The following is a 10,964-nucleotide window of genomic DNA, read 5'->3' on the forward strand; positions in this document are numbered from 1 at the left end:
CCCGGGACCCCGCTGGCCGCACACGAAACCCCTCCGTTACCGCGCTGCCACGACGCCTCAGCACAACCCGCAGGCCCCAGAAAGCCCCTCCGTCGCTGCCCCCGGCCCGGGCCCCGCCGCCGGCCTCCGACCCGGTCCTGCGCCACCTCCCTCGCCCCGCAGCGCCCCGGCTCGCGCCCGCCCCGCCGCCTGCGCCGCGCCCGCCCCGGCCTCATCCCGGACCACGTCCGGGGACGCAGGACTCCGACTCCCGGCGTGCCCCGCGCCGCCCCGGGGGCCGCCGGGATCCAGGCCGCGCTCGGCCTCCGACTCCCGGCGTGCAGCGCGCCGCCCCGCCCCGCCCCGGGCCGGGGCCACCGCGCCCCACCTCCTTAAAGGAGCCGCGACGCCCTCTCGGCCGCGTCGGCGCCGAGCGCGTTCCGGAGACGGCTGGCAGAGCGGGCCCTCAGGGCGCCTGACCTGGGCCCCGCCCCGGGGTGGCCCTGCCGCCCGGGAAGGGATGCGGAGAAGTCGCCTCCCTGTCCTCCCCTCCGGAGAGCCGGACCCAGGACGCGCCGCGGCCGGAACGTCCGGGTGAGCGCTGCGCGGCGTCCGGCGCAGGGCCTCGGGCGCGGCCTCTAGTGCGGCCCTCACGGCTCCCTTCCCCTCCCTGCCCGGGGGTCTGGGCTCACCCACCGGGGGTCTGGGCTCCTTCCTCCCCGTGGGTCTGGGCTCCTTCCTCCCCGGGGGTCTGGGCTCCTCCCTGCCCGGGGGTCTGGGCTCCTCCCTGCCCGGGGGTCTGGGCTCCTTCCTCCCCGGGGGTCTGGGCTCCCCTTCCCCGGGGGTCTGGGCTCACCCACCGGGGTTCTGAGCTCCTCCCTCCCCGGGGGTCTGGGCTCACCCACCGGGGGTCTGGGCTCACCCACCGGGGTTCTGAGCTCCTCCCTGCCCGGGGGTCTGGGCTCCTCCCTGCCCGGGGGTCTGGGCTCCCCTTCCCCGGGGGTCTGGGCTCACCCACCGGGGGTCTGGGCTCCTTCCTCCCCGGGGGCCTGAGCGCCTTCCTCCCGCAGGGGTCTGTGCTCCTCCCTCCCAGGGCCTCTGGTCTCTCCGCTTCCTCCCCAGGGCGCTCTCTCCACTCTCAGGATTCCGCCCCCCAGGCTTTGTGCTGAGGACGGTGCTGCACCTGAGCGCCTTTTCCAGGCCCGCGCACCTGGCGGCGGATGCGGGACGGGGAGGGCGCGATGGGAGCGCGGGCGGGGGCTGTGGACATAGCGGGGTTGGACTGTCCACACCCCCCTCCCCAACTCCCCCCTCCCCCAGCCAGATCCTGGGCTCAGGTGTGCGGAGGAGCCGCCCGGCCCCCCCACCCCCACCCCCACCCCCACCCCCGGCTTCCTGCGGGACCTCACACGTTTGTCCAGGGGTCACGCGGCCTCCCGGTCCCTTGAGAAGGAAGCACAGCGTGGCCCCCAGTTAATGCGTGACTCAGGGACAGCCCCCAACCCACCTTCGGGGAGCTACTCCGACGAGGGGATGTCGAAGGTGGCTGCGAGTCACGGGACAGGTGCCAGTGATTGGATTGGTACCTGTCCAGAATACTGGATTTTGTACAGTTTAATTAGCGTTACATATTTTAAAATTTATTATTGTCCTTAAGAATTTTCTGTCCTTGTTTTGTTTTTTAAATTCATTTTACAGTTCTTTAGTGACTAGAAATGAACCATAAGTTGTATTTACAGGATTATAAGCGCTTTACCTTTTAACAAATAGAATTTACATCACCTAACTTTAGTTAAAGTGTAAAATAGGCTTTTCAGGTAAGGGAAAGGGAAGTCGCTCAGTCTTGTCCGACTCTTTGCAACCCCATGGACTGCAGCCCACCAGGCTCCTCCGTCCATGGGATTTTCCAGGCAAGAGCACTGGAGTGGCTGCCATCACCTTCTCCATGAATGAGTCTTCCTGTTTGTAAAAGTGTGACTGATGGAAACAGTGCAGCCACTGGGTTATCACACTGTGCGAGTTCAGTGGTCAAGAGGGAGCACAAATGCTCTGCAAACCACGTTGAGTTAGGTTGCTTCCACCCCAGGTGTCTTTGCCTCCTTCTTGGTTGCCTCCTTCTGAAAGCTCTGGTGGAATCTGGCCAAAATGCTCACGTCAAACCGTCCACTGCAAATAACCCTCCTGCTTTCTTTTTTCCAGAGGCTCTGCACCTGCTAACCCTGATCCCGCTGGACCCTGGAGGCTCTCTGTGGAATTCTTGCCTGGAGCTCTGGTGCCAGGTCAGGCCCCCCTCCCCCAACTTAGGGCCAGGGGTTCAGCTGGGTGTGGACATTTTAAGAATTAGGGTTAAATAATTAAAAATAGCAATAACAGGGACTTCCCTGGTGGTCCAATGGCTAAGACTCCAGGCTCCCAATGCTGGGGACCCACCTTCCATCCTTGGTCAATGAATTAGATCCCACATGCTGCAACTAAGACCTGGGACAGCCAAATAAGTAAATAGAATTTTTTAAAAAGGAAAATATATGCCATTTATTAAAAAAATAGCAATAACAAAATAACACCATTTACTGAAGAGAAAACATGTTACAATTTAGTAGTCCATAGGATTTGGTAGTTGAATTTGAAAGTATAATGAGAAGTTTATAAAGGAGTGATTCATATTTTTAAAAAATATTTATTTGATCGTGGTGGGTCTTCTCTGTGGCTTGAGGGATCTTCAGCCTTTGTTGCAGTCTGTGAGACCTTTAGCTACAGCCTGTGGGGTCCAGTTCCCTGATCAGGGATTGAACCTGGGCCCTTTTCCCTGGGAGCACAGAGTATCTATCAGTCACTGGACCACCAGGGAATTCCTAGTTCACATTTTAAGGGTCTGTAAGTAATTTCAGCTTCATGTTCATAGACACCTATCAGAAGATAGACGTTCTTTTCAGTGGACATGTGACTACGACTGAAATTCTCAAAGATTTCTCGTTAAAGTGACTGAGCCCCTGGGTGTTGTCGGGGGAGGGAGAACCAACTGCAGGGACTTGTCGGGGAGGAGCCGTCATAATGGACAAAGGGCGTTACTTCCAAACTGGCTGTGCAGCAGTTTATTTTTCTGAAGTTTGAAATCTATAAAAGATTCACTTTCTGTGATCTTTTGGAGAAAATGTGTGTGTCTAGATCTGTGCCATTAACTCAGCATCTGAAATTTGTGTCTCAGTTCTGAAAAATACTAAATGTGTGCACATTTTAAGTTGAGCTTGATTTCTTTCCCTCGAAACAGTAGAATCTCAGCGCGTGAGTCCATAAAATAACAGGTGAGCACATATTGCTGGTGTCGCTGTGATTGGCCAGTGGTTGGTTTGTTCAGGGTGGTAACATTTACTTAAAGCTGTGCTGAGCCTGCACGGGAAGCTCGGTAACGCAGACGGCCCCAGTTGTGTATCCTGTCTTGTCGGGAAGTGAGCTGTGCAGAGTCTGTGGTCCCTGGGAGACGTGGGGACCAGAGGGTCTGAACACGTACTGAACGGATTCCTGGCTTCTTCAGAGTCCTGGGCCAGCACGCAGTCTTCAGCGGGTGCCTTCCGACTGTCATTCTGAACACGGGCCCCTCTCCTGCGCAGTGCTGGCCTCTTCAGGGTCTGCCTGGGACCGTCGGCCCCGCTCGACCACGGGCCGCGGCCTCCTGTGCCTCTGTGAGCTCTGTGGCTGCGAGCTCTTGGTTTGTTTGGGATTCTTAGAAACACACTCTCTCATTTTTGCTGCGTCTAATCTCCTTTGCCTGGGAAACCAGATTAAACTCATTAGAGCTGGGATTACCGGTGAAGTGAAACAGTATTTGTACGTTGTACAATGCCACGTGAGTCCTGGAAACTGGGTTTTGCGTTCTCCCTGGCATAGGAGTTGGGCCTCACTGCCCAGCTCAGGAGTGTCCGGCTGCCTTCCTGGGCTCTGCTGTGCCTGCCCCTCTTCCGTGCCCTCCTGCCTCTGGGACCATCCTTTCTGTTCACCTCCTGCACGGCCTCCACCCACGCCTCCACCAGCCCTCTTCTAGGTGGCGCAGCCCCTCACCCCATGGGCGGCACTGAGCCCCGGGCCCCGTCCAGCCCCGGGCCCCACGGGCAGGGTGCGCCAGGCTTCTGCCTGAGGCCTCCCTGAGGGAGGAAGCAGAGGGGCCTGGTCCGTGGCAGGGAAAACGCTCCAGTGTGGTTGTGGTTTGTGACTGTTTCTTTTCTGTCCTTGACATCTTGTTAGCCTGCACCTGTAGACTCACGCTGGAAATCAGACCGAGCTCCAGGTGGCTCAGGGAAGCGGACGGCGGCCCAGGCCGTCTGGTGACACTGCAGCTCTGCCCCTGGCCCCTGGAGCTGGTCCCCGGCTCCACATCTGTGATGGGGCAGCGGGCAGCGCCCCCGGCCCTGAATGGGAGGAGTTTGTGTCGTTTGCACATGGTAGGTGTGGTGCGTACGAGAGGCTGAATTTCCCTTAAAACCTGTCTTTAAATTCGGGTGTAGCCTTCCAGGCACCGCACTCCACATCCAGCATCGACTGCAATCTAGATGCCTTGAATAACTCAGATGTCCCTGTTCAGCTAGGAAAAATGACATTTTCCTCAGAAAGTGAGGACTTTTAGTAATTACGTAATACTTTGATCTCAGTAGCAGTGAGTCACCCGTCGACTGTGTGTGACAGTTTGTCTCTTCTTTAGCTGAACATGTGTATCTGAAATGCCTGCTCAGCGTAGCCGGAGGCCCTGGGCAGCCCGGCCCTGTCCGTGAGGCTGGATCATGAAGGTGCCGGGGAGGAGCCACTTCTGGATGTGGCTTCCGTTCCTGCAGCTGCTGGCGAGCAGCGCGGAGCAGGAGGACGTGGCGGGGCCCGCCGTCCAGCTGCCCCGCGGCCGGGCGGCCGTCCCGCGGAGGAGGCCGTGGGTCCTAGACGGCTGCAGGAGGCTCTCTGGGCTCCTGCGCCAGAAGGCCGTGGTTCTGAACAAGCTGGAAGACGCGATCAGAGCGGTGGAGAGGGACGCCAGCCTCTCGGACCAAGAGAAGCTGTTCCGGGTGCACACGCTTGAGATTTTCCAGAAAGAGCTGAATGAAAGCGAGAACTCAGTCTTCCAGGCCGTGCGCAGCCTCCAGAGAGCGCTGCAGGGTGACTACAGGGACGTGGCCAACATGAAGGAGAGCAGCCGGCAGCGCCTGGAAGCCCTGCGGGAGGCAGCCATCAAGGCAGGTCCGGGCGGGGCCACCGCCCCCAGGGCTATGATCCGGTCCAGCGGGCGTGGGAGGGCCGCGCCGCTGTCAGAGCCAGCCTGAGCTCCCGGGGTCTCTCTCGGGCCTGCCTGTGGGAAATCCCTGTGTCCTGAGAAGAGCGGCTTGCGCTCTGCGGTGACCCCACGTGGAGACGGGCCCATGTGTTGCTGCCCGCATTTCGAATCTCTGATGAGAACTTTTAGCATAAAAGCTGATTTTCTTCAAGGCCCACAGGCTGAAAACTTAAGTGTTAAGGTAGCTTTAAACAAATGTACACACTTGAATTAAAGACTTTGATAAAGGATACCGTTAAAATGAGAAGAAACTATTGTATCAGGTTAATATTTGTATAACATTTTAAAGCTATCATTTATGTGGCAGACACTTTAAATATATAAAGTATCATTATTGATCTTCCTGGAAAGGCTATGATATTATTACACAGTTTTAAAAGTAAAAGGATACAAATGATTAGGCTTTTTTTCACCCAAGTGTGGTATTTCTTCCAGCAATAAGGTGACGGGGTGTGTAGCCCCTGGGTGTGGTCCTGTCTGTTGTGAGACACAGACCGCGCCCTGCCTGCCCAGGTGCTGCCCTGCCTGCCCAGGTGCTGCCCTGCCATGCGTGACCGGGAACCTCTGAGAGCTTGCTCCTGGTGCACGCGGGCTGGCCAGGTTCCCTTCTTAATAAACGTCACTCTTCATTCCTCATGCATGAATAGGAGGAGACAGAATATGTGGAACTTCTGGCAGCAGAAAAACATCAAGTTGAAGCCCTTAAAAACATGCAGCATCGAAACAGGAGTCTGTCCATGTTGGACGGGATCCTTGAAGACGTGCGGAGGGCAGCCGACCGTCTGGAGCTGGAGATCGAGGAGCACGCCTTCGACGACAATAAGTCGGTGAGTGGCTGCGGCGCTCCCCGCGGGGGTGTGTGGCTGTGCCAGCTCGCGCGTGTGTGTTGGCACAGGCTGGAAACACAGGCGGAACGGCAACACTGCGCCCCGGAAAGGGACTCGTGTGGCTCCACGGATGCGCACTGGTTCCCCTGCTTGGCCCCGAGTCTGGCCATCATCGCACCCCCGCACCCCCGCCCCTGGCGGCCCGTCTGCCTCCTGCCTGACAGTATTCTGGAGGCGTTCCTGTCACTCTCTGTGCGGAATACGTGAATTTGAACGCATCTGGCTGGTTTCAGTGACGTGACGTTGGTCCTTCCTGAAGGTCAAAGGGGTCAATTTTGAGGCGGTCCTGCGGGTGGAGGAGGAGGAGGCTGACTCTCAGCAGAACCTCAGCAGGCGGGAGGTGGAGGAGGACCTGGGCCTGAGCATGCTCATCGACTCCCAGAACAACCAGTACATCCTGACGCGGCCCCGGGACGCCACCATCCCGCGGGCCGACCACCACCTCATAAAGGTAGCCCGGCCCCTGCCCCGCCCCCGGGATCGGATTCAGAGGTTCTGGCTCTGTACTTTTAGACCCCCCGCGAGCGAGCCACAGCTCCTCCCTGGACGCTCTGGAGGCGCCGCGAGCCAGCCCCCACCCCCTCTCCTCCGTCTCCCCTTCAGGGAGGGCAGGGCGCTGCCCCCGCGGCCGGCGGCCCCCTCCCCCGCTGACCGGCGCCTCCCGCCCCCTCCCGCCCCCTCGTGCAGGACCTCGTCAGCATCGTGGTGCTCTCCCTGCCCTGCGGCTGGCTGTGCACCACCATCGGGCTGCCCACCATGTTCGGCTACATCATCTGCGGTGTGCTGCTGGGGCCCTCCGGACTCAACAGTATCAAGGTCAGAACAGAATCTGCTGTGCAGGGCCTGCTGAGCTTGAATCGATGAAGGTGGCCGTTTCTTATAAAGCACATTAGAGATGTCCTTTAGAATTTAGTAGGAAATCTCTAAAGCATAGGAACGTCGTTTTGTTCATTAACGAGTGAGCAAGTTGCCCAGAGAAAATGACCGTTCACATCTTTAAAATGATACTTGTTTTAAAGATTCTCTGTACAGTAATACAGTGGATTGGATTATTCAGACACTGAAAGGAGCTGAAAATGCTGGATTAAGTACTCTGCACACTAAGAAGCTGAGTGTGCTGAGTGGTGATCGGGCCGTGGTGTCGTGCGGCCAGGGGCGTATCGGGCGACCCAGGCAGCCTCTGTGGAGGCCGTTCGCCGAGCGGCTCTTCTGGCAGTGAGGAGAGAGTCCCCAGCCTTGTGTCCTCTCAGGAAAGCACAGTGTGGACACGGGGGAAAGCGAAAGCCAGGAAGCGGTATCCTGGCCCCTTGCTGTGGCACCCCTAATGCAGGGCCTGGGAGGGCGCGTCCATCCCCACCTTGCCCGACACCGCCCTGCGGCCTCGCCCACCTCAGCCCAGGCTCCCCCGGACCACACAGGCCAGGCAGGAGGCCTTCACGCTGAGCAGTCCTGACCGTGGACAGGTTGCTGGGTGAGAAGGGCCGTGCTGCCAGCCGAGAGCCCAGACTCAGCGGGGAGACGCACATGGCTGCCGCCTGGGAGCCTGGTTTCATTCGTGACTCGGCTTCTAAGTGGCAGTTTTCGTGTGATGAGACGGCATAAAGGCTGTCGGTGGAAAACCCCCTCCCGTCCTGTTCCACCCTCCCTTTCCAGCGCATCTGCCCACAGTAGAGACCCAGACGTGTTTTCCTTTCTGTTTTCTCTTAATAGCAAAGAATTAAGGCTAGCAGATCCAACTGGGTCCTATGAAAACTGTTCTCAACAAATTACCTATACCATGGAAAAATAATATAATTACAATAGATAAAGATACCAAGATAAAAATCCAAGATCATGCTAGCCGAAAGTGGGAGTGGGTAATGGAGAAAGTGTAATTGTACTTAACTGTACCCCAGTATTTATCTTTGCTAATAGGGAGTTAATAGGCTTTCAGTTTCCAAGTCAAGAAGTATAGGTTTAAGTATGTTACTTTAAAGTCAGGTTGTACCCCCGTTTTCAAAAGGGGGGAAGATAGTAGCGTGAAAAGCAGAAGATGCAGAGAAGTGGGAGCAGACGTGTTACAGCAAATACACGTGGAATAAGCTTCGCTGTGAAAAGACGCAGGTTCGCAGATGGTGTTGGGGAAAAAGCATACGTTAACCAAGGTCGACTCAGAATAACATGACCGAAGGCTGAGCTTTCGTGAAAGGAAGAAGACGCTGGCAGGAGCGGGCGGTCGCTGCTGTTCACGGCCTGTGGACCACGGACGTGCCTGGCGGGGCCGGGGCAGCAGCTGACGCATGAACACTGGGACTTGAGTTTCACGTGTTCATTAACAACGGAGAGACTGACAGGCTGGTGGCCGCCATGAAAACCTCGAGCGTACATGATGTACATAGCACCAAGTAAACAGCGTTCTCTCCTGTAGAGCAGGGACACGGGGTGAGCACTCCTGTCCGTCAGGGCCTGCGGGGGTGCCCGCCGTGGTCCAGGGGGACTCCACACTCCCTCTCACCAGACCCAGGGAGTGTGAGACTCTTCTCAGTTAAGCGTCAGCCTCAGCGTTAGTGCCTCCCCGTCCCCACAGGAAGCCAGTGGGAGGAAGTAATAGAAATGTAGTGGCATTTGATGAGCTCGAAGACACATGAATTCGTGAGCTGGTTCCTAGAAAATAAATGAAAATATTCCTCCAGCTAATCAAGAGAAAAGGAAGAAAAGTGCCACATTCAGGAATTCCAAATTTTCTCAGGTCTAGAGGAAGTCTAGATAGCTTGTTTTTTTTTTTTTTTTTTTTTTAAATGCTAGGCTTTTGGGGATAGTCCTCTGAATTAAGATGATTCTGTGAATATCTTAAATACGTTAAGCTACATGGTTTTAAAACTCTCTGTTTTTCAGTCGATTGTGCAGGTGGAGACATTAGGGGAATTTGGTGTGTTCTTTACTCTGTTCCTCGTTGGCTTAGAATTTTCCCCAGAGAAGCTAAGAAAGGTGAGTCTACCCGCATGCTTGTGGTGGTGTCCCCTGCAGCTTAACATGCTCTCTGCTCAGCGTCCATGTTTGTGGCTTGCCCAGCAGGGTAAAATATGATGTTATAGTTTGATGTTATTTTTGGAACATAAGTTTCAAAAGATAAATTTTTTTTTAAAGCGGAAATACAATGAATAAATGGAATTAGCTTTCACGTGTCTAACTCCAGACCAGGCCTTAGAAGGGATACGTTCAGACTTAACTACCTTATGGGTCCCACCAAGAGGGTCCAACTCGGCTAGAGGCTGAAATACCATAGGGATTGAAAATTCAGCGTGTTACTCTAGGGGAAGTTCCTGGTTCTAATTCCTAAATGAGTGGCAGATTTTGGCTTAACTGCTCTGTCCCTGTAAGATGAAAATATCTGAAAGATGAGTAGTACACGTTTAGGGCCGTGTGCACCCACAGACCTTAAATTAGTGGAAGCTGCAGTTCCCCTCAGTGTCCTGGCTTCTAGAACGGTTACTTGGAAAGCTGGCATATTCCAGAATGGAAACAGAGTTAGATTAGAAGTAAATTAATGAAAAGCCACTTTGTGTTTGAACAGACACATCACATAGGAGGAAAAAGCTGGTGGGGACAGGATGGGGTGGTGATGGACGCTGCTGGCTGCAGGCAGGGCAGCTGCTGGATCCCTGGGTTTCCGCGTGTGTTCAGCTTACAGACGTTCACAGCAAATGGTGTTGCCCTGAGGATGGGAGTGCAGAGGGGCAGCGTCCTGTTCCCCGGTGTCCCTGGCCTAGCCATCTTAGTCGCCAGTGTCCTCATCCAGGCCGTGTCCTCTGGCTCCAGAGGGTTGTGACTTATCCTTTCCCGCCCTGAGGTCTTCAGTGTCAAGCCAGAGCAGTGTCACCCACCGTGAATTTCCCTCTTTGTCGGGGTGGCATTTGTGATGCTCTGGGGGGTTTGCACCTGTTGCTGCAGCCTGAAGCAGGGCTCCCAGGGCAAGTGTGCGTCCTGAGTTGGGGCAGGAGCCTGGGTGGGACTGGCCCCTAGTGGCTGCCTTTGGGTCTGGGGTGAGCTGGGGTCTCTGATGGCCCCTCAGCTCCAACATCCCCAACCAAGCGCCACTGAGCTCTGGCTGCTCCCTGCCTGGCAGCCCTGACCCTTGACCTGCACCAGGGGTACATCCCACTGCTTTGTAGGCAGGCGTGAGGCTTGGCGTGTTGGCTCTGACCTGACGGTTCTCTTGCTGTGTTGGGTACATGTGGGAGATTACTGGTAGGGCCCTGAGGTGTTAGTAACCATGCACAAGCCCCTCTCGAGCCTTGGGTGAATTCTCCCAGACGCCTGACTGGAGGCTGTTCAGAGATGCCTGGCTCTGCGAGCTCATTCCTGGGCCTTGTGGCTGTGGACACATCTCTGCTCTGCCGTTGGGCGCCCGGATCGTGTTGTCTATCCTTAAGCCACCTGGGCTGCCCAGGTGTGTCCCAACCCTGACGCCCAGGATCATGGACAGGCGCCGTTTCCATTAGAAGAGGGGCCGTGGGGGTCCTCGGCTCCAGCTGCGTTCTGAGGATGGGGTGCCCGCGGAGAGGGAGGGGGGCGTGCTTAGTCCTCAGCACTGCCCAGTGCTCAGGCGTCACGTGTGAGCACCCTCGCTTTCCCTGCTGGTGTGCCCTGTGCTTACTGCAGAATTGCTTTCTACAGGGCCAGCTGGTTCCTGAGCAGGGGCGCTTCTGCTCCTCGGGGCCGTGGGCGCTGAGGCGTCTGCGCACGTGCTCCTCGGGGCCGTGGGCTCTGAGGCGTGTGCACACGTGCTCCTGGGGGCCGTGGGCTCT

General features: G+C 56.5%; 1 protein-coding gene across 2 annotated transcripts in view; it reads left to right on the plus strand.

The window, feature by feature from the left end:
- Positions 1-342: 342 nt before the first annotated feature.
- Positions 343-10,964, plus strand: part of TMCO3 (transmembrane and coiled-coil domains 3) — a 25,872-nt gene continuing 15,250 nt past the window's right edge. Inside the window, exons 1-7 of one of the 2 annotated variants that reach the window (XM_040267487.1) lie at positions 343-573; positions 2,179-2,258; positions 4,629-5,192; positions 5,938-6,117; positions 6,437-6,628; positions 6,865-6,993; positions 9,052-9,144. In XM_040267487.1, the coding sequence (XP_040123421.1) occupies positions 4,752-5,192; positions 5,938-6,117; positions 6,437-6,628; positions 6,865-6,993; positions 9,052-9,144 (1,035 nt within the window). In that variant the 5' untranslated portion in view covers positions 343-573; positions 2,179-2,258; positions 4,629-4,751. The remainder of the gene's footprint in view (positions 574-2,178; positions 2,259-4,628; positions 5,193-5,937; positions 6,118-6,436; positions 6,629-6,864; positions 6,994-9,051; positions 9,145-10,964) is intronic. The other variant, XM_040267488.1, reaches the window with a different exon arrangement.

The sequence above is a fragment of the Oryx dammah genome, unplaced genomic scaffold, assembly GCF_014754425.2.
Source record: "Oryx dammah isolate SB20612 unplaced genomic scaffold, SCBI_Odam_1.1 HiC_scaffold_24, whole genome shotgun sequence".
NCBI classification, from domain to species: domain Eukaryota; kingdom Metazoa; phylum Chordata; class Mammalia; order Artiodactyla; family Bovidae; genus Oryx; species Oryx dammah.